Raw genomic sequence first — 24,470 nt, forward strand, 5'->3', positions numbered from 1 at the left:
AAAATGAAGGCTTTTTGCATTTTCATTGGCAAAATGAAGGCTTGTTGCATTTACATTGGCAAAATGAAGGCTTGTTGCATTTACTTTGGCAAAATGAAGGCTTGTGGCATTTACTTTGGCAAAATGAAGGCTTGTGGCATTTACTTTGGCAAAATGAAGGCTTGTTGCATTTACATTGGCAAAATGAAGGCTTGTTGCATTTACATTGGCAAAATGAAGGCTTGTTGCATTTATTTTGGCAAAATGAAGGCTTGTGCCATTTACTTTGGCAAAATGAAGGCTTGTTGCATTTACTTTGGCAAAATGAAGGCTTGTGGCATTTACATTGGCAAAATGAAGGCTTGTGGCATTTACATTGGCAAAATGAAGGCTTGTTGCATTTACTTTGGCAAAATGAAGGCTTGTGGCATTTACTTTGGCAAAATGAACGCTTGTTGCATTTACTTTGGCAAAATGAAGGCTTGTGGCATTTACATTGGCAAAATGAAGGCTTGTTGCATCTACTTTGGCAAAATGAAGGCTTGTGGCATTTACTTTGGCAAAATGAACGCTTGTTGCATTTACTTTGGCAAAATGAAGGCTTGTGGCATTTGCATTGGCAAAATGAAGGCTTGTTGCATTTACTTTGGCAAAATGAAGGCTTGTTGCATTTACTTTGGCAAAATGAAGGCTTGTGGCATTTACTTTGGCAAAATGAAGGCTTGATGCATTTACTTTGGCAAAATGAAGGCTTGATGCATTTACTTTGGCAAAATGAAGGCTTGTTGCATTTACTTTGGCAAAATGAAGGCTTGTTTGTTGCATTTACTTTGGCAAAATGAAGGCTTGTTGCATTTACTTTGGCAAAATGAAGGCTTGTGGCATTTACTTTGGCAAAATGAAGGCTTGTTGCATTTACTTTGGCAAAATGAAGGCTTGTTGCATTTACTTTGGCAAAATGAAGGCTTGTTGCATTTACTTTGGCAAAATGAAGGCTTGTTGCATTTACTTTGGCAAAATGAAGGCTTGTTGCATTTACTTTGGCAAAATGAACGCTTGTTGCATTTATATTGGCAAAATGAAGGCTTGTTGCATTTACTTTGGCAAAATGAACGCTTGTGGCATTTACTTTGGCAAAATGAAGGCTTGTTGCATTTACATTTGCAAAATGAAGGCTTGTTGCATTTACTTGGGCAAAATGAAGGCTTGTGGCATTTACTTTGGCAAAATGAAGGCTTGTTGCATTTACATTGGCAAAATGAAGGCTTGTTGCATTTACTTTGGCAAAATGAAGGCTTGTTGCATTTACATTGGCAAAATGAAGGCTTGTTGCATTTACTTTGGCAAAATGAAGGCTTGTTGCATTTACTTTGGGAAAATGAAGGCTTGCGGCATTTGCATTGGCAAAATGAAGGCTTGTTGCATTTACTCTGGCAAAATGAAGGCTTGTGGCATTTACATTGGCAAAATGAAAGCTTGTGGCATTTACATTGGCAAAATGAAGGCTTGTTGCATTTACATTGGCAAAATGAAGGCTTGTTGCATTTACTTTGGCAAAATGAAGGCTTGTGGCATTTATATAGGCAAAATGAAGGCTTGTTGCATTTACTTTGGCAAAATGAAGGCTTGTTGCATTTACTTTGGCAAAATGAAGGCTTGTGGCATTTACATTGGCAAAATGAAGGCTTGTTGCATTTACTTTGGCAAAATGAAGGCTTGTTGCATTTACATTGGCAAAATGAAGGCTTGATGCATTTACTTTGGCAAAATGAAGGCTTGTTGCATTTACTTTGGCAAAATGAAGGCTTGTTGCATTTACTTTGGCAAAATGAACGCTTGTTGCATTTACTTTGGCAAAATGAAGGCTTGTTGCATTTACTTTGGCAAAATGAACGCTTGTTGCATTTACTTTGGCAAAATGAACGCTTGTTGCATTTACTTTGGCAAAATGAAGGCTTGTGGCATTTACATAGGCAAAATGAAGGCTTGTTGCATTTACTTTGGCAAAATGAAGGCTTGTTGCATTTACTTTGGCAAAATGAAGGCTTGTGGCATTTACTTTGGCAAAATGAAGGCTTGTGGCATTTACATTGGCAAAATGAAGGCTTGTTGCATTTTCATTGGCAAAATGAAGGCTTGTTGCATCTACATTGGTAAAATGAAGGCTTGTTGCATTTACTTTGGCAAAATGAAGGCTTGTGGCATTTACTTTGGCAAAATGAAGGCTTGTGGCATTTACTTTGGCAAAATGAAGGCTTGTTGCATTTACTTTGGCAAAATGAAGGCTTGTGGCATTTACTTTGGCAAAATGAAGGCTTGTGGCATTTACTTTGGCAAAATGAAGGCCTGTTGCATTTACATTGGCAAAATGAAGGCTTGTTGCATTTACATTGGCAAAATGAAGGCTTGTTGCATTTACATTGGCAAAATGAAGGCTTGTTGCATTTACTTTGGCAAAATGAAGGCTTGTGGCATTTATATAGGCAAAATGAAGGCTTGTTGCATTTACTTTGGCAAAATGAAGGCTTGTTGCATTTACTTTGGCAAAATGAAGGCTTGTGGCATTTACATTGGCAAAATGAAGGCTTGTTGCATTTACTTTGGCAAAATGAAGGCTTGTTGCATTTACATTGGCAAAATGAAGGCTTGATGCATTTACTTTGGCAAAATGAAGGCTTGTTGCATTTACTTTGGCAAAATGAAGGCTTGTTGCATTTACTTTGGCAAAATGAACGCTTGTTGCATTTACTTTGGCAAAATGAAGGCTTGTTGCATTTACTTTGGCAAAATGAACGCTTGTTGCATTTACTTTGGCAAAATGAACGCTTGTTGCATTTACTTTGGCAAAATGAAGGCTTGTGGCATTTACATAGGCAAAATGAAGGCTTGTTGCATTTACTTTGGCAAAATGAAGGCTTGTTGCATTTACATTGGCAAAATGAAGGCTTGATGCATTTACTTTGGCAAAATGAAGGCTTGATGCATTTACTTTGGCAAAATGAAGGCTTGTTGCATTTACTTTGGCAAAATGAAGGCTTGTTGCATTTACTTTGGCAAAATGAAGGCTTGTTGCATTTACTTTGGCAAAATGAAGGCTTGTTGCATTTACATTGTCAAAATGAAGGCTTGTTGCATTTACTTTGGCAAAATGAAGGCTTGTTGCATTTACATTGGCAAAATGAAGGCTTGTTGCATTTACATTGGCAAAATGAAGGCTTGTGGCATTTACTTTGGCAAAATGAAGGCTTGTTGCATTTACTTTGGCAAAATGAAGGCTTGTTGCATTTACTTTGGCAAAATGAAGGCTTGTTGCATTTACATTGGCAAAATGAAGGCTTGTTGCATTTACTTTGGCAAAATGAAGGCTTGTGGCATTTACTTTGGAAAAATGAAGGCTTGTTGCATTTACATTGGCAAAATGAAGGCTTGTTGCATTTACATTGGCAAAATGAAGGCTTGTTGCATTTACTTTGGCAAAATGAAGGCTTGTTGCATTTACATTGGCAAAATGAAGGCTTGTGGCATTTACTTTGGCAAAATGAAGGCTTGTTGCATTTACTTTGGCAAAATGAAGGCTTGTGGCATTTAGTTTGGCAAAATGAAGGCTTGTGGCATTTACATTGGCAAAATGAAGGCTTGTTGCATTTACTTTGGCAAAATGAAGGCTTGTTGCATTTACTTTGGCAAAATGAAGGCTTGTTGCATTTACTTTGGCAAAATGAAGGCTTGTTGCATTTACTTTGGCAAAATGAACGCTTGTTGCATTTACTTTGGCAAAATGAAGGCTTGTTGCATTTACATTGGCAAAATGAAGGCTTGTTGCATTTACTTTGGCAAAATGAACGCTTGTTGCATTTACTTTGGCAAAATGAAGGCTTGTTGCATTTACTTTGGCAAAATGAAGGCTTGCTGCATTTATATTGGCAAAATGAAGGCTTGTTGCATTTACTTTGGCAAAATGAAGGCTTGTTGCATTTACTTTGGCAAAATGAAGGCTTGTTGCATTTACTTTGGCATAAATGAAGGCTTGTTGCATTTACTTTGGCAAAATGAAGGCTTGTTGCATTTACATTGGCAAAATGAAGGCTTGTTGCATTTACTTTGGCAAAATGAAGGCTTGTTGCATTTACATTGGCAAAATGAAGGCTTGTTGCATTTACTTTGGCAAAATGAAGGCTTGCTGCATTTACATTGGCAAAATGAAGGCTTGTTGCATTTACTTTGGCAAAATGAAGGCTTGTTGCATTTACTTTGGCAAAATGAAGGCTTGTGGCATTTACTTTGGCAAAATGAAGGCTTGTTGCATTTACTTTGGCAAAATGAAGGCTTGTGAATGAAGGCTTGTGGCATTTACTTTGGCAAAATGAAGGCTTGTTGCATTTACATTGGCAAAATGAAGGCTTGTTGCATTTACATTGGCAAAATGAAGGCTTGTTGCATTTACTTTGGCAAAATGAAGGCTTGTGGCATTTATATAGGCAAAATGAAGGCTTGTTGCATTTACTTTGGCAAAATGAAGGCTTGTTGCATTTACTTTGGCAAAATGAAGGCTTGTGGCATTTACATTGGCAAAATGAAGGCTTGTTGCATTTACTTTGGCAAAATGAAGGCTTGTTGCATTTACATTGGCAAAATGAAGGCTTGATGCATTTACTTTGGCAAAATGAAGGCTTGTTGCATTTACTTTCGCAAAATGAAGGCTTGTTGCATTTACTTTGGCAAAATGAACGCTTGTTGCATTTACTTTGGCAAAATGAAGGCTTGTTGCATTTACTTTGGCAAAATGAACGCTTGTTGCATTTACTTTGGCAAAATGAAGGCTTGTTGCATTTACTTTGGCAAAATGAAGGCTTGTGGCATTTACTTTGGCAAAATGAAGGCTTGTTGCATTTACTTTGGCAAAATGAAGGCTTGTTGCATTTACTTTGGCAAAATGAAGGCTTGTTGCATTTACATTGTCAAAATGAAGGCTTGTTGCATTTACTTTGGCAAAATGAAGGCTTGTTGCATTTTCTTTGGAAAAATGAAGGCTTGTTGCATTTACATTGGCAAAATGAAGGCTTGTTGCATTTACATTGGCAAAATGAAGGCTTGTGGCATTTACTTTGGCAAAATGAAGGCTTGTGGCATTTACGTTGGCAAAATGAAGGCTTGTGCCATTTACTTTGGCAAAATGAAGGCTTGTTGCATTTACTTTGGCAAAATGAACGCTTGTTGCATTTACTTTGGCAAAATGAAGGCTTGTGACATTTGCTTTGGCAAAATGAAGGCTTGTGGCATTTACTTTGGCAAAATGAAGGCTTGTTGCATTTACTTTGGCAAAATGAAGGCTTGTTGCATTTACTTTGGGAAAATGAAGGCTTGTGGCATTTGCATTGGCAAAATGAAGGCTTGTTGCATTTACTCTGGCAAAATGAAGGCTTGTTGCATTTACTTTGGGAAAATGAAGGCTCGTGACATTTGCTTTGGCAAAATGAAGGCTTGTGGCATTTACTTTGGCAAAATGAAGGCTTGTTGCATTTACATTGGCGAAATGAAGGCTTGTTGCATTTACATTGGCAAAATGAAGGCTTGATGCATTTACTTTGGCAAAATGAAGGCTTGTTGCATTTACTTTGGCAAAATGAAGGCTTGTTGCATTTACTTTGGCAAAATGAAGGCTTGTTGCATTTACATTGGCAAAATGAAGGCTTGTGCCATTTACTTTGGCAAAATGAAGGCTTGTTGCATTTACTTTGGCAAAATGAAGGCTTGTGCCATTTACTTTGGCAAAATGAAGGCTTGCTGCATTTACATTGGCAAAATGAAGGCTTGTGCCATTTACTTTGGCAAAATGAAGGCTTGTTGCATTTACTTTGGCAAAATGAAGGCTTGTGGCATTTACATTGGCAAAATGAAGGCTTGTTGCATTTACTTTGGCAAAATGAAGGCTTGTTGCATTTACTTTGGCAAAATGAAGGCTTGTTGCATTTACTTTGGCAAAATGAAGGCTTGTGCCATTTACTTTGGCAAAATGAAGGCTTGTGCCATTTACTTTGGCAAAATGAAGGCTTGTTGCATTTACTTTGGCGAAATGAAGGCTTGTTGCATTTACTTTGGCAAAATTAAGGCTTGTTGCATTTACTTTGGCAAAATGAAGGCTTGTGGCATTTACTTTGGCAAAATGAAGGCTTGTTGCATTTACATTGGCGAAATGAAGGCTTGTTGCATTTACATTGGCAAAATGAAGGCTTGTTGCATTTACTTTGGCAAAATGAAGGCTTGTGGCATTTACATTGGCAAAATGAAGGCTTGTGCCATTTACTTTGGCAAAATGAAGGCTTGTGGCATTTACTTTGGCAAAATGAAGGCTTGTGGCATTTACTTTGGCAAAATGAAGGCTTGTGGCATTTACTTTGGCAAAATGAAGGCTTGTTGCATTTACTTTGGCAAAATGAAGGCTTGTGGCATTTACATTGGCAAAATGAAGGCTTGTGGCATTTACATTGGCAAAATGAAGGCTTGTTGCATTTACTTTGGCAAAATGAAGGCTTGATGCATTTACTTTGGCAAAATGAACGCTTGTTGCATTTACTTTGGCAAAATGAAGGCTTGTGGCATTTACTTTGGCAAAATGAAGGCTTGTGGCATTTACATTGGCAAAATGAAGGCTTAATGCATTTACTTTGGCAAAATGAAGGCTTGTTGCATTTACTTTGGCAAAATGAATGCTTGTTGCATTTACATTAGTAAAATGAAGGCTTGTGGCATTTACTTTGGCAAAATGAAGGCTTGTGGCATTTACTTTGGCAAAATGAAGGCTTGTTGCATTTACTTTGGCAAAATGAAGGCTTGTTGCATTTACATTGGCAAAATGAAGGCTTGTGGCATTTACTTTGGTAAAATGAAGGCTTGTTGCATTTACTTTGGCAAAATGAAGGCTTGTTGCATTTACTTTGGCAAAATGAAGGCTTGTTGCATTTACATTGGCAAAATGAAGGCTTGTGGCATTTACTTTGGTAAAATGAAGGCTTGTTGCATTTACATTGGCAAAATGAAGGCTTGTGGCATTTACTTTGGCAAAATGAAGGCTTGTGGCATTTACTTTGGCAAAATGAAGGCTTGTGGCATTTACTTTGGCAAAATGAAGGCTTGTTGCATTTACTTTGGCAAAATGAAGGCTTGTGGCATTTACTTTGGCAAAATGAAGGCTTGTTGCATTTACTTTGGCAAAATGAAGGCTTGTGGCATTTACTTTGGCAAAATGAAGGCTTGTTGCATTTACTTTGGCAAAATGAAGGCTTGTGAATGAAGGCTTGTGGCATTTACTTTGGCAAAATGAAGGCTTGTTGCATTTACATTGGCAAAATGAAGGCTTGTTGCATTTACATTGGCAAAATGAAGGCTTGTTGCATTTACTTTGGCAAAATGAAGGCTTGTGGCATTTATATAGGCAAAATGAAGGCTTGTTGCATTTACTTTGGCAAAATGAAGGCTTGTTGCATTTACTTTGGCAAAATGAAGGCTTGTGGCATTTACATTGGCAAAATGAAGGCTTGTTGCATTTACTTTGGCAAAATGAAGGCTTGTTGCATTTACATTGGCAAAATGAAGGCTTGATGCATTTACTTTGGCAAAATGAAGGCTTGTTGCATTTACTTTCGCAAAATGAAGGCTTGTTGCATTTACTTTGGCAAAATGAACGCTTGTTGCATTTACTTTGGCAAAATGAAGGCTTGTTGCATTTACTTTGGCAAAATGAACGCTTGTTGCATTTACTTTGGCAAAATGAACGCTTGTTGCATTTACTTTGGCAAAATGAAGGCTTGTGGCATTTACATTGGCAAAATGAAGGCTTGTTGCATTTACTTTGGCAAAATGAAGGCTTGTTGCATTTACATTGGCAAAATGAAGGCTTGATGCATTTACTTTGGCAAAATGAAGGCTTGATGCATTTACTTTGGCAAAATGAAGGCTTGTTGCATTTACTTTGGCAAAATGAAGGCTTGTTGCATTTACTTTGGCAAAATGAAGGCTTGTTGCATTTACTTTGGCAAAATGAAGGCTTGTTGCATTTACATTGTCAAAATGAAGGCTTGTTGCATTTACTTTGGCAAAATGAAGGCTTGTTGCATTTACATTGGCAAAATGAAGGCTTGTTGCATTTACATTTGCAAAATGAAGGCTTGTTGCATTTTCTTTGGAAAAATGAAGGCTTGTTGCATTTACATTGGCAAAATGAAGGCTTGTTGCATTTACATTGGCAAAATGAAGGCTTGTGGCATTTACTTTGGCAAAATGAAGGCTTGTGGCATTTACGTTGGCAAAATGAAGGCTTGTGCCATTTACTTTGGCAAAATGAAGGCTTGTTGCATTTACTTTGGCAAAATGAACGCTTGTTGCATTTACTTTGGCAAAATGAAGGCTTGTGACATTTGCTTTGGCAAAATGAAGGCTTGTGGCATTTACTTTGGCAAAATGAAGGCTTGTTGCATTTACTTTGGCAAAATGAAGGCTTGTTGCATTTACTTTGGGAAAATGAAGGCTTGTGGCATTTGCATTGGCAAAATGAAGGCTTGTTGCATTTACATTGGCAAAATGAAGGCTTGTTGCATTTACTTTGGGAAAATGAAGGCTTGTGACATTTGCTTTGGCAAAATGAAGGCTTGTGGCATTTACTTTGGCAAAATGAAGGCTTGTTGCATTTACATTGGCGAAATGAAGGCTTGTTGCATTTACATTGGCAAAATGAAGGCTTGATGCATTTACTTTGGCAAAATGAAGGCTTGTTGCATTTACTTTGGCAAAATGAAGGCTTGTTGCATTTACTTTGGCAAAATGAAGGCTTGTTGCATTTACATTGGCAAAATGAAGGCTTGTGCCATTTACTTTGGCAAAATGAAGGCTTGTTGCATTTACTTTGGCAAAATGAAGGCTTGTGCCATTTACTTTGGCAAAATGAAGGCTTGCTGCATTTACTTTCGCAAAATGAAGGCTTGTTGCATTTACATTGGCAAAATGAAGGCTTGTGCCATTTACTTTGGCAAAATGAAGGCTTGTTGCATTTACTTTGGCAAAATGAAGGCTTGTTGCATTTACTTTGGCAAAATGAAGGCTTGTGCCATTTACTTTGGCAAAATGAAGGCTTGTGCCATTTACTTTGGCAAAATGAAGGCTTGTTGCATTTACTTTGGCGAAATGAAGGCTTGTTGCATTTACTTTGGCAAAATTAAGGGTTGTTGCATTTACTTTGGCAAAATGAAGGCTTGTGGCATTTACTTTGGCAAAATGAAGGCTTGTTGCATTTACATTGGCGAAATGAAGGCTTGTTGCATTTACTTTGGCAAAATGAAGGCTTGTGGCATTTACATTGGCAAAATGAAGGCTTGTTGCATTTACTTTGGCAAAATGAAGGCTTGTGGCATTTACTTTGGCAAAATGAAGGCTTGTTGCATTTACATTGGCAAAATGAAGGCTTGTTGCATTTACTTTGGCAAAATGAAGGCTTGTGGCATTTACATTGGCAAAATGAAGGCTTGTGCCATTTACTTTGGCAAAATGAAGGCTTGTGGCATTTACTTTGGCAAAATGAAGGCTTGTGGCATTTACTTTGGCAAAATGAAGGCTTGTGGCATTTACTTTGGCAAAATGAAGGCTTGTTGCATTTACTTTGGCAAAATGAAGGCTTGTGGCATTTACATTGGCAAAATGAAGGCTTGTGGCATTTACATTGGCAAAATGAAGGCTTGTTGCATTTACTTTGGCAAAATGAAGGCTTGATGCATTTACTTTGGCAAAATGAACGCTTGTTGCATTTACTTTGGCAAAATGAAGGCTTGTGGCATTTACTTTGGCAAAATGAAGGCTTGTGGCATTTACATTGGCAAAATGAAGGCTTAATGCATTTACTTTGGCAAAATGAAGGCTTGTTGCATTTACTTTGGCAAAATGAATGCTTGTTGCATTTACATTAGTAAAATGAAGGCTTGTGGCATTTACTTTGGCAAAATGAAGGCTTGTGGCATTTACTTTGGCAAAATGAAGGCTTGTTGCATTTACTTTGGCAAAATGAAGGCTTGTTGCATTTACATTGGCAAAATGAAGGCTTGTGGCATTTACTTTGGTAAAATGAAGGCTTGTTGCATTTACTTTGGCAAAATGAAGGCTTGTTGCATTTACTTTGGCAAAATGAAGGCTTGTTGCATTTACATTGGCAAAATGAAGGCTTGTGGCATTTACTTTGGTAAAATGAAGGCTTGTTGCATTTACATTGGCAAAATGAAGGCTTGTGGCATTTACTTTGGTAAAATGAAGGCTTGTTGCATTTACTTTGGCAAAATGAAGGCTTGTTGCATTTACTTTGGCAAAATGAAGGCTTGTTGCATTTACTTTGGCAAAATGAAGGCTTGTTGCATTTACTTTGGCAAAATGAAGGCTTGTTGCATTTACTTTGGCAAAATGAAGGCTTGTTGTATTTACTTTGGCAAAATGAAGGCTTGTTGCATTTACTTTGGCAAAATGAAGGCTTGTGCCATTTACTTTGGCAAAATGAAGGCTTGTTGCATTTACTTTGGCAAAATGAAGGCTTGTTGCATTTACTTTGGCAAAATGAAGGCTTGTTGCATTTACTTTGGCAAAATGAAGGCTTGTTGCATTTACTTTGGCAAAATGAAGGCTTGTTGCATTTACTTTGGCAAAATGAAGGCTTGTTGCATTTACTTTGGCAAAATGAAGGCTTGTTGCATTTACTTTGGCAAAATGAAGGCTTGTTGCATTTACTTTGGCAAAATGAAGGCTTGTTGCATTTACATTGGCAAAATGAAGGCTTGTGGCATTTACTTTGGTAAAATGAAGGCTTGTTGCATTTACTTTGGCAAAATGAAGGCTTGTTGCATTTACTTTGGCAAAATGAAGGCTTGTTGCATTTACTTTGGCAAAATGAAGGCTTGTTGCATTTACTTTGGCAAAATGAAGGCTTGTTGTATTTACTTTGGCAAAATGAAGGCTTGTTGCATTTACTTTGGCAAAATGAAGGCTTGTGCCATTTACTTTGGCAAAATGAACGCTTGTTGCATTTACTTTGGCAAAATGAAGGCTTGTTGCATTTACTTTGGCAAAATGAAGGCTTGTGCCATTTACTTTGGCAAAATGAAGGCTTGTTGCATTTACTTTGGCAAAATGAAGGCTTGTTGCATTTACTTTGGCAAAATGAAGGCTTGTTGTATTTACTTTGGCAAAATGAAGGCTTGTTGCATTTACTTTGGCAAAATGAAGGCTTGTGCCATTTACTTTGGCAAAATGAAGGCTTGTTGCATTTACTTTGGCAAAATGAAGGCTTGTTGCATTTACTTTGGCAAAATGAAGGCTTGTTGCATTTACTTTGGCAAAATGAAGGCTTGTTGCATTTACTTTGGCAAAATGAAGGCTTGTTGCATTTACTTTGGCAAAATGAAGGCTTGTTGCATTTACATTGGCAAAATGAAGGCTTGTTGCATTTACTTTGGCAAAATGAAGGCTTGTTGCATTTACTTTGGCAAAATGAAGGCTTGTGCCATTTACTTTGGCAAAATGAAGGCTTGTTGTGTTTACTTTGGCAAAATGAACGCTTGTTGCATTTACATTGGCAAAATGAAGGCTTGTTGCATTTACTTTGGCAAAATGAAGGCTTGTTGCATTTACTTTGGCAAAATGAAGGCTTGTTGCATTTACTTTGGCAAAATGAAGGCTTGTCATGAGAGCTTAATTTGATATTTCATTCGAGTTTAAGGTGTCGTGCTGTTTGCAGTCTAATTCGATAGCACAACGACAACGTGATCTATGTACTGAATTGTCCAAGGCTGAACGACACTTCAGCTCGTAAAAGTGAGCTCCGTATTTTTTGAGGGTTCACGTTAAACCTGCTCATTTGTCTGTATGCTGAAAAGGGGTTTAAGGGTCGAGTTGACGGGCCGTTGCTTCGATCCAGCAGCCTGGCGTGGATTGAAAAGATGCTGCAAATGCTGAGCATCAAAGTGACCGAAGGCAGCCTGTGCTTGTTTTTCGTTGGTACCATGTGGTGGTGCAGGCTCCCTTTTGGATGAAAGGAATTCTTGAGTCAAATAATCTTGTCCCACCCAGCCTTGTGTTCGGACAGTTCGGCGCCAGACACGCTGCCATTCTCATTTTTCTCACGTTCTGTTTGGTGGTATCGGATGCCAAGCTCTGCTTTCCAATGCGCTTCTGACTACGAATGAGCCTTTTTATTTCCTTTATTCCGCCTTGCTGCATATACCATACAGCATGGAATTGGGGCCTTTTCATTGTGCAGCACAATGAGGTTCTTCATAAATGTTAAAAGGTGGGGATGCGATGCTCACTTGTTTCAATATTGCATAGTAGGGGCACATTTGGACCATCAGACATTTCCACAAATAGATGATATATCAACACATCTGAAAAGCTCATGAGGTATGTTGTTGTTTTTGTTGTTTTAAGAGACACGTCGCTGTGTCTCATAATGTTTCTTTAGCTTTGACGTGGTGTTTATATTTGGTGTGCATCGTTAGTAAACAGTGAACACACTTTACCATTATCATCCCGATCAGAGTCTGGAAATTGATCAATTCTGAGAAGCTCCGAGCAACACACTTGTTAAACAACTGCCACGGATATTTTGATTATTTTCCTTTTCATTTGATATTTTAAGATTAATTCATAATTCATAGCCAAACAATGTATCAAATCCAGGAAGGATGTGGAAGTGAGTGGGAAGGGGAAAAAAAAGTTGGGGGTAAGGGGGTGGGGTGGGGGGTTGCACACTTGATATATGGTACACATGGTATGCACAGAATATACAGTACACATTATATACACAAGATACACACATGATATAAACATATGTTATATGGTACACATGATACACTTGGTATACGGTACACATGGTATGCACAGAATATACAGTACACATTATATACACAAGATACACACATGATATAAACATATGTTATATGGTACACATGATACACTTGGTATACGGTACACATGGTATGCACAGGATATACAGTACACATGATATACACAAGATAACACATGATATAGACATATGCACACAAGATACACATGATATACAGTACACATGATGTACACATGATATATGGTGTACCTGATATATATGATATGGTACACATGATATACATAATATATGGTACACCTGATATGTGGTATACATGATATATTCTACGCATGATATACGGTATACATGATATACTCTACACATGATTTACATTATATATTCTACACATGATATACATGATATATGGTACACATTATATACATGATATATGCTACACATTATATACACAAGATGCACACATGATATACATATATGCACATGACATACACCAGATACACAGGACCCATGATATTGTTAACTCAACTGGACTATGTCCAGCTGAGTTTTTGTCGACACCTAGTGTCCGTCGTCCGTCGTCCGTCTGTCTGTCTGTCTGTCTGTCTGTCGTCTGTAAACAATTCGACGTCTACGCTCTAAAATTCACAAATATTGATGAGGTTTGATGAAACTTGTTATGCAGCATCTTTAAGACATAAACTAGTTTGGGATTGCATTTGGGCGTTGCACGCCCAAAAATGGGCGCGGCAGCGCGGCCATATTGAAAAATCAATTTTTGTCAATTTGGTACTTCCTAATGTAGCTAGAAGGCTGAAACTTGGTGTGTATACAGTATGTAACAAACCTCAACACATATATTACGGATTTTGACGATATCCGAAAAATGACCTCGTCATGACCTATGACATGACTTGACCCATAAACATCAGTTTGGACGACGTCCAAGCTCTAAAAGTCACAAATACTGATCAAATTTGATGAAACATGTGCCTTTTGCCACTTAAAGATATTTGAAAATTTTCATTTTTCTGTTTTCCATGGAAACAAGTTGAACATAGTGGGTGTTTTGGACCCATTGGGTCTTCAGGGTCTTTTGTGTCTTTGGGATATTTTGGGTCTTCGGGGTCATTGGGGTATTTTGGGTCCTCTGGGTCATTTGGGTCCTCGGGATTGTTTGGGTCTTTTGGATCCTCGGGGTCTTTTGGGTCTGCAGCGTATTTTGGATCTTCCGTTTATTTTGGATGTTCGGGGTCCATTGGGCCTTCAGGGTCTTTTGGGTCTTCAGGGTCTTTTGGGTCTTTGGTATCTTTGGGGTCCATTGGGTCTTCAGGGTCTTTTGGATCTTTGGGGTCCTCAGGGTATTTTGGGTCTTCATGGTCTTTGGGGTCTTTAACAGTCTTCAAGGTGTTTTGGGTCTTTGGGGTATTTTGGGTGTTTGGGGCCCATTGGGTCGTCAGGGTCTTTTCGATATTTTGGGTATTCAGGGTATTTTGGATCTTCAGAGTCCTTGGGGGTCTTCTGTGTCCTTAGGGTCTTTTGGGTCCTCTGTAATTTGGGTCCTTGGGGTTGTTTGGATCTTTTTGATCCTCGGGGTCTTTTCGGTCTTCAGGGTCTTTTCAGTCTTTTGTGTCTTCCTTGTATTTTGGGTCTTCTGGGTATTTTAGGTCTTCAGAATCTTTGGGGTCTTCTGGGTCTTCATGGTCTTTTGTGGTTTTTTTTTCGGTTTTTTTTGTATACAAGATTGAGGCTCGTGTAAGAGCTAAAATCGGTACATACCTCACAGTCTTTAACAGTCTACATGGTATTTTTGGTGTTTGGGGTCCATTGGGTCTTCAGAGTCCTTGGGGTCTTCTGGGTTCTTGTGGTCTTTTGGGTCCTCAGAGTCTTTTTGGTCTTTTAAACGGTTGACACACAGTCGTGTACAAAGATCGTCCCTTAAACCACCCCACTCAAATCCCTCCTAAAGCACAACTCAAAGCCTTTAAAACCAAGCCTTATGAAGGGGACAGACAGACAAACACACACATAAACACACACACACACACACACACACACACAAACACACACACACACACACACACACACACACACACACACACATTGTGTTTTATATGGTAGATAATAATGGTGGCCCAATGGAGAAGGGGGTGGGGAGTAGACGGAGAGAGGGAGATGGGACCTTAAATGTCATCCCAGAGGGGTCAATTGCCACAGGTCTGTAATAAACAACACACTTGTTGTCAAGACTCTGGCGTACATGTAATCGACCACAAGAGTCTTGCGTACATGTAATAGACCACAAGACTCTGGCGTACATGTAATCGACCACAAGACTCTGGCGTACGTGTAATAACCACAAGAGGCTGGCGTACATGTAATAACCACAAGAGGCTGGCGTACATGTAATAGACCACAATACTCTAGCATACATCTAATAGACCACAAGACTCTGGCGTACATGTAATAGACCACAATACTCTAGCATACATCTAATGGACCACAAGACTCTGGCGTACATGTAATAGACCACAAGACTCTGGCGTACATGTAATCGACCACAAGAGTCTTGCGTACATGCAATAGACCACAAGACTGTGGCGTACATGTAATCGACCACAAGAGTCTTGCGTACATGCAATAGACCACAAGACTCTGGCATACATCTAATAGACCACAAGACTCTGGCGTACATCTAATAGACCACAAGACTCTGGCGTACATGTAATAGACCACAAGAGTCTGGCATACATGTAATAGACGACAAGACTCTGGCATACATCTAATAGACCACAAGACTCTGGCGTACATGTCCTATTGTCCAATGAAACTCCCACAAACAATTTATGCTTGAGATGATGAATTTTCTGTTATTTTTCTTGCTAAGCTTGCACAATAACTTCAACTGATTTCCATCCTCACCTCTATGCTCCTGCCGCGACTCTGCATCTCTTATTTGAGGAGGGTCCGAATCGGCCTGCTCTTCTAGCTGCTTGCAGACACTTTCATTCAGGCCTATAAACCTCTTTGTACCAGCCAGTTTTTAGCCAAAAAAATCTGAATATCCTTTTATTGTCCTCTAGGTCTGTGGAGTGTATTGTGGGAGATGTGAAAGCTTGTCGAGGAGAGGAGCTTGGAGCAGAAAAACTTTTTGAGCTTACTAAGCTGTTGCCAGATCAAGATGAGGTAAGATGCAGTTTTTCTAGTCATTGTTTTCTTTGGTTGATTTGTGTTGTATGGAATGTTGTCATGTTTACGCCCCCACCACGACTGTTAATAACAAGTTAGGCGAGGAGCTGTAAAATGCCAAAGCAATCGCTTCATGGTTGGTCGGCTTAACGGTCATGCCAATTTGGAGGCGAATGATCCTATTCCAAACCTGAGCCAACCCCACTCAGGATTTTAACCTCATTTAGATTCCCCCTGTAGAAGCAGAAAGCAACGATAGTACGATGCGCAGGAAACTGATTGCGGTGCAGACATGCGCAATCTTACGAAATCAGGATTTATTAAACAACTAGAACGACACTCTTCGACTTCACGACGTCAACTGATATGCCTCCGCCCACATTATTACATCATTACAATATTTGTACCAAGTTTGATTTAAATCCATTCAGCTGTTCTCAAGTTACCATATTTCTACCTGATATGACCTCTGACCTTTGACCTCGGGACCCCAAAGGTTAATTAGTTCATCTTTACATCATTATACATACCTGTACCAAGTTTGAATCAGATCACTTCAGCCGTTCTCAAGTTATCGACTTATTACAAACATTGACCTTTGACCTTTGCCCCCAAAATCTAATCAGTTAATATTTACATCATTATACAGTCGTGGCCAAAAATATTGGCACCCTTGCCCTTTTTTCAAATAACTCACAATTTTCTCAAAAATAAGTTGAAATTGACAAAAGTATTTGGTCTCCACAATTCTCTGTTTCACTGTTAATATTACAGAACCTTTGTTTTTGATTCAGAACTTAATATGTCCTTTTAAATCAGAAAATAAAAAGAAATGGCATTGACAAAATTATTCACACCCTAGACTTAATATTTGGTAGCATCCACAGCCTTTGGACAAAATAACTGCAGTCAAGCGCTTCCGATGGCCATGAATGAGCTTCCTACACCGCTCTACTGGCAGTTTGTCCCACTCTTCTTGTGCAAACTGCTCCAGTTCTCCCAGATTTGAAGGGTGCCTTCTCCCAACTGCTGTTTTCAGATCTCCCCACAGGTGTTCAATGGGATTTAGATCTGGACTCATTGCTGGCCACTTCAGAACAGTCCATAGTATGGCAGATAGGTGCAGGAATTGTGCCTTTGATGATACAAGCATGGCATTTGGCACACAATCAGAGTATGTCCTAAGAAAGATATTTGGCTCTAGGTAGGGCCATCGCAGATTTGTCCTTTTTTGAAAAATGGCCGCCATTGTTGTCACAGGACAAATCTGTGATGGCCCTATAGCCAAATATCTTCCTTAGGGCATACTCTAACTGTGTGCCAAATCTCGTGCTTGTATCATCAAAGTCACAATTCTCCCAAATATTTCACCTATCTGCCATACTAACAGCGTTTTGTCTTGAACCATTCCTGGGTGCTTTTTGAAGTGTGTTTGGAGTCATTGTCCTGCTGCAAGACCCATGACCTTCGACAGAGACCCAGCTTTCTGACACTGGGTTGAGCATTGTGCTCCAAAATGCCTTGGTAATCTCCTGATTTCATGATGCCATGGACACATTCAAGGCACCCATTGCCAGAGGCAGCACAGCAACCCCAAACCATCACTGAACCTCCTCCATGTTTGACTGTATGGAAGGTGTTCTTTTCTTTTAAGGCTTCATTTTGTTATCTGTAAACATAGAGATGATGTGCTTTACCAAAAAGCTCTAATTTGGTCTCATCTGTCCACAGGACATTCATTCTCCCAGAAGGATTTTGGCTTATTCAGATGTGTTTAGGCAAACTCGAGTCGGGCTTTCTTATGTCTCTCTCTCAGCAGTGGGTTCCTCCTGGGTCTCCTACCATAGAACCCCCTTTCATTGAGTTGGTGACGAATGGTGTGAGTTGAAACTACCGTACCTTATGTCTGAAGGTCAGCTTGAATCTGTTTGGCAGTGATCAAGGTGCTTTCTCCACCATTTCAACAATCCTTCGCTGCAATCTTCGATCAAGTTTTCTCTTGCGGCCGCATCCAGAGAGGCTGGCTCCAGTGCCATGGGCCTTAAACTTCCTGATAACATTGCGTATGGTGGCCACAGGAACATCAAGGTCTCTGGAGATGGACTTGCAGACTTGAGATTGTCCATGCTTGGCTACAATCTTGTCTGACCTCCTCAGACAATTCTCTGGTTTTCTTTCTTTTCTCCATGCTCACTGCGGTACACAGAGTGACGCAAAACAGCAGAATGTCTCCTTTCTCTATTCGAACTGGTTGAATGAGTGCTTTTTATATTGCAGGCACCAGCAACTCACCACAGGTGAGATCAATTCCAAAGAAAAGGAGAATCACCTCCTTGAAATCTAATTATTTCTAACAACTTCTAAAAGGTGGCAATGGTATTGTCCGGGCCATTTTCGGATTTATTTGTGGAATAAGCTAAGATTTAGAAAAAATTTTCACCTTTTTTTGTTTTGTTCCACTGCAAACCAAAGAAATACAATTGTGGATACCAAAATATTTTTTAATTTCAACAATTTTCCGGAAGAAATGGTGCATTATTTTTTTTTAAGTGCAAAAGCCAATGTTTTTGGCCATGACTGTATATATATATATATGTATATATATATATATATATAAATATATATATATATATATATATATATATATATATATATATATATAAAAATAAATAAATACACAGACTTGGCATTTAATATGGAATATTTTTATTGTGGGGGTGAACTTACTTTTCAAGATGACGTAGAACCAAAAATTCATTGGAATTATGTTGAAATTATTCTAGATTTTGTTAATGTGACCTTTAAAAGAAACAAAAACCACATTTGACATTTTGAAGCAAATAAATTGATCCTTGAAAGTGATGGAAACTGATATCGAACTCAATTCACGGACAGTACTGTGTTAAACTTCTGTGCGTTTTCCAGAAGTATATCTTTATTTTGCACATTAGGCAAAAAATATTTTAACAAAAACAAAAGTTAAATTACGACTGGGATTACGGACGGTAAAATTACAGTTCAGTACTTCGTGTAACCCCCACGAGCATTCAGGAGAGCACGTACACGTTGAGGCATGCTGTTCACGAGATTTGCCAAGGTTTGGACAGGAATCGCTTGCCATGCAGTTACAATAGCCTGCTGCAATTCACGCACAGAGGTTGCCTGCTGGTCCAAGTTGTCGATTTGACGCGTTAATTCTGCCCACAAGTTCTCTATCGGATTCATATCCGGGGACATGGCAGGCCACTCCATATGCTCTACACCACGGTCAGCAAGAAAGTGTTGGATCATGCGAGCATGATGAGGCCGTGCATTGTCATCTTGGAAGACAAAGTTTCCTCGAAAGGCTGCACGAACAAATGGAAGCAATGTTTCTTCCAGAATGGCCCTGTGCTTGAACTGGTTCAGGTTTCCATTCAGAACAACCAGGTCAGTTTTGCCCCCTGCATGAAAAGCAGCCCAAACGGTCACCCCACCACCTCCAGCTTGGACTCTTGGCACTATACAATCTTCGTTGTAGGTTTCATGCACTTGTCTGCACACTCGGACGCGGCCATCTTGACGATAGACCAGAAATCTAGACTCGTCACTGAAGATCACGTGATTCCAGTGTCCTGGCTGCCATTGATGGTGCTCTCTGGCCCACTGCAATCGGCGCTGGTGGTGTTGTCTGGTCAGACGTGGCTTTCTCAGGGAACGCCTGGCACGATAGCCTGCTTGAACCAGTCGTTGGTCGACTAGCCTTCTGGATACAGGCACATTTGTCTGTTGCTGCCAGTCAGCCCTAAGCCGATTAGCTGACTTGGTGCGGCCATTGCGGACTAACCGGTGCACCTGGCGATCATCCCTCCTTGTGGTTCTGCGGGGACGTCCTGGCCTCGGTATTGGAGTAGGGATACTCCTCTGAGCATTTCGTTTCAGGATCTTTGACACCTGACCTTGAGTGATGCCATACTGCCAAGCAATAGCACGCTGTTTCATGCCGGAATTTCGTAAAGCCACCACTAAATGACAAACAGCATTGTCGAGTTGACGGACCATCTCCAGGGGAAGCGGCAATAACTTTTGTAGACGTGCAGCAGTTGTTTTCCACTAATACAGAACGCAACAACCCTTATATACCCGATTGTGAAGCCAATCGTCAAATGTACCTGTCCGTACATTTTGTCACGCCACCTGTGATATAATCCTGTTATTGACTTCTTGCTGCGACAATCAGTGACATGGTTCTTTTAACAAAGAAATCACCGAAGCATAAAAGAAACTCACCAGATTGATATGCCGAGTTCAGAAATTAAACCCAAGTCAAGAAAAAAAAAAAATTCCATATTAAATGCCAAGTCTGTATATATATATATATGTACATATATATATATATATATATATATATATATATATATATATATATATATATAGATATATATATATATATTTGAATAAACACTGGTACTTGGTACTGCCCAGCACCAAGTTTGAATTATATCACTTCAGCCATTCTCAAGTTATAGACATATTACAGACTTTGACCATTGACTTTTGACCTCTTGACCCCAAAATCTAATCAGTCCATCTTTACAGCATTCTACATAACTGTGCCAAATTTGGTCAGAATCCTTTCACTGGTTCACAAGTTATCGCGGTAAAAGGATTTTTGCTGAACATGACCTCTGACCTTCGGCATTTGACCTCGTGACCCCAAAATCTAATAAGTTCATTTTTACATCATTCTATATACATGCACCAAGTTTGGCTTAGATCGATTCAGCCGTTCTCTAGTTTTTGCGGTAACGAAAACCTATCATGTACGGACGGACAGCCGGACGGACAACCTGAAAACATAATCCTCCGCCGTCGTCGTCTAGTGAACGTGGCCTAGTGAACGACTACGTCGGCGGAGGCATAAAAGGAAACTGGCATGAGACACAAAAATGGATGGATCCGCTGGGACAAAGACAGGATTTTTTTTGGATTTTTTTTGTATACAAGATCGAGGCTCGTGTAAGAGCTAAAAATGATGTAAATAAATAACTACACCCTTGTAGTCTAGTAGGAAGCCTAGGTCCCCCTGCACCCCCCGGAGATATACTTCTAATCAGTGTTTCTAGATTGGAAAAAATGTGTAGAAAATGACTAGCTATGGCCCCAAGCTGAAAAAATGTCCCACATACCATTTTTATGCAAATTACTGCTGCAAATTTTATGCAAGATTATGCAAATTTTATGCAAATTTTTGATGAGGAGTAGAGTTGAGGGGTCTTTGAGGGCTTCATCGAGGTGCTCTCGGTTGCAAGACTGGGTCATTCTGAGAAGCACAGCAGGGTCAGAGATCATGATGTTCTCCTCCTCAGTGAATCTCTCCATCAACAGCCTCTCCATTGCCTCACACACTGTTTTGAGGCAAAAGAGGGACTTTGCGTAGGCCTTTCCACTGAGAACACCTTTGAGAGATCCACTTGTTACTAGTTGTGCCTCAAAGAGAATCTCTGCATATCCAGAACCACGCATCTTGTGTCCAGTGAGCATCCCGATGTAGTTCATGGATGTGTGGAAGGGTCCAATCGTTACTACATGACTAGCAAATTCATTTGGCCAGCGCCAGATGATGGGAAGGGCTTTCATGCAGACACCCAGATCAAATGTATTCAGGACCCATCTCTGACCCACCTCAGCAGTTGCTGCCTCGGAACGCTTCAGTAGCTCACGAACAACTGCGTTGTCTGTGATCGGTTGGTGGATAGGCGTGCAGTAGTCGACTGTTGATTTGCTGGGTGGGGGAGAACCAGTTGCAGAGGTGAAACCCCCTAGCCCAGGCACAGGCTGCAGGCCATTGCCATGCCATGCAGGCACCAGGCACAGACCGATCACAGACAACGCAGTTGTTCGTGAGCTACTGAAGCGTTCCGAGGCAGCAACTGCTGAGGTGGGTCAGAGATGGGTCCTGAATACATTTGATCTGGGTGTCTGCATGAAAGCCCTTCCCATCATCTGGCGCTGGCCAAATGAATTTGCTAGTCATGTAGTAACGATTGGACCCTTCCACACATCCATGAACTACATCGGGATGCTCACTGGACACAAGATGCGTGGTTCTGGATATGCAGAGATTCTCTTTGAGGCACAACTAGTAACAAGTGGATCTCTCAAAGGTGTTCTCAGTGGAAAGGCCTACGCAAAGTCCCTCTTTTGCCTCAAAACAGTGTGTGAGGCAATGGAGAGGCTGTTGATGGAGAGATTCACTGAGGAGGAGAACATCATGATCTCTGACCCTGCTGTGCTTCTCAGAATGACCCAGTCTTGCAACCGAGAGCACCTCGATGAAGCCCTCAAAGACCCCTCAACTCTACTCCTCATCAAAAATTTGCATAAAATTTGCATAATTTTGCATAAAATTTGCAGCAGTAATTTGCATAAAAATGGTATGTGGGACATTTTTTCAGCTTGGGGCCATAGCTAGTCATTTTCTACACATTTTTTCCAATCTAGAAACACTGATTAGAAGTATATCTCCGGGGGGTGCAGGGGGACCTAGTCTTCCTACTAGACTATTGTGTTGGAAGAAAAACTTCCCCTTCTATGGACCCAGTCATTCATTCATTCATTCACACATGCATTCACAGACTAATCAGGTAAGGATTGTTGGAGCTCAAATGTCCATAAGGAAACGTTTCAAGAAAGGAGCAGAACAAGGCAGCACATGCAGACAGAAATCGTGGCCTAGTGAAGCATCCCTGCCAAGAAAATATCAGAGCTCTCAGGTGAAAACGAGAAAATGGTGCTTCTCCGGTGATTAAATGGTCCACAACAAAAGGTAGCCCCGTGGCCGTGGGGGCTGATGGTTATTAGCACACAGTTTCTGAGAAGATTTTAAAATATATTACCTGAATTTGAGGGAAATCTTCCTTTTCAGCCTCTTATCGGGGCGAATCCAGAAGGGGAGCACAACCCCATGATACCTTGCTGTCCTGATGCATCATACCAAATTTGGTCCATATCGGCCAAGAGTTTGTGAGAAAATGTTCTGGTCAAATGTTAATGAATGGACGGACAGCCGGATACTGACCGGAACCCATTCTATGAGTTATTTTCAGAGAAATAACCCAATGAACGGGAGAAAAGCTCCACATTCCTTTCACATGAAGTTGGGAATGACAATATCTGACCAATTATTATCAGTTGATTATTACCGGTCAATCCACCGCAAAGTGTAGCTTCAGTCGTTCCTCAGGAAATAAATGAATTTATAGTCACCGCACTTGTAGGCAGAAGTAAATCTTGGTTTTGGGTTTTTGTGGTCTTTCTGATACAACCAAAGGGAGGGTGACATGGATAATAGTGCATTAAATGTGTGTTTCCCAATTGTGCTGTTCATCTTTTAAGAGTGTTTTAAATGTGTTTCCCAATCACACTGTTCATCATTTAAGAGTGTTTTAAATGTGTGTTTCCCAATTGCACTGTTCATCTTTTAAGAAGGTTTTAAATGTGTGTTTCCCAATTGTGCTGTTCATCTTTTAAGAGTGTTTTAAATGTGTGTTTCCCAATTGTACTGTCATCTTTTAAGAGTGTTTTAAATGTGTGTTTCAAAATCGCACTGTTCATCTTTTAAGAGTGCTTCAAATGTATGTTTCCCAATTGTGCTGTTCATCTTTTAAGAATGTTTTAAATGTGCGTTTCCAAATCTTGCTGTTCATCTTTTAAGAGTGCTTTAGATGTGTGTTTCCCAATCACACTGCTCATCTTTTAAGAGTATTTTAAATGTGTGTTTCCCAATCGTGCTGTTCATCTTTTAAGAGTGTTTTAAATGTGTTTCCCTATCGTGCTGTTCATCTTTTAAGAGTGTTTTAAATGTGTGTTTCCCAACCGTGATGTTCATCTTTTCAGAGTGTTTTAAGTGTGCGTTTCCCTATCGTGCTGTTCATCTTTTAAGAGTGCTTTAAATGTGCGTTTCCCAATTGTGCTGTTCATCTTTTAAGAGTGTTTTAAATGTGTGTTTCCCAATTGCGCTGTTCATCTTTTAAGAGTGTTTTAAATGTGCGTTTCCCAATCGTGCTGTTCATCTTTTAAGAGTGCTTTAGATGTGCGTTTCCCAATCGTGCTGTTCATCTTTTAGGAGTATTTTAAACGTGTTTCCCAACCGTGCTGTTCATCTTTTCAGAGTGTTTTAAATGTGCGTTTCCCAATCGTGCTGTTCATCTTTTAAGAGTGCTTTCGATGTGCGTTTCCCAATCGTGCTGTTCATCCTTTAAGAGTGTTTTAAATGTGTTTCCCAATCGTGCTGTTCATCTTTTAAGAGTATTTTAAATGTGCGTTTCCCAATCGTGCTGGTCATCTTTTAAGAGTGCCCTGTTCTTCCTTTAAGAGTGTTTTAAATGTGTGTTTCCCAATTGTGTTGTTCATCTTTTAAGAGTGTTTCAAATGAGCGTTTACCAATCGCGCTGTT

At 39.8% G+C, this 24,470-nt stretch overlaps 1 protein-coding gene across 2 annotated transcripts in view; it reads left to right on the forward strand.

Moving 5' to 3' along the window:
* Positions 1 to 24,470, forward strand: part of FHDC1 (FH2 domain containing 1) — a 260,755-nt gene that overhangs the window by 94,555 nt on the left and 141,730 nt on the right. For both annotated transcript variants that reach the window (XM_078777022.1, XM_068114426.2), the window contains one exon: positions 15,928 to 16,030. In XM_078777022.1, coding sequence (XP_078633148.1) covers positions 15,928 to 16,030 — 103 coding nt within the window. The remainder of the gene's footprint in view (positions 1 to 15,927; positions 16,031 to 24,470) is intronic.

This window comes from Myxine glutinosa, chromosome 4 (assembly GCF_964187855.1).
Source record: "Myxine glutinosa chromosome 4, kmMyxGlut1.1, whole genome shotgun sequence".
Classification (NCBI taxonomy): domain Eukaryota; kingdom Metazoa; phylum Chordata; class Myxini; order Myxiniformes; family Myxinidae; genus Myxine; species Myxine glutinosa.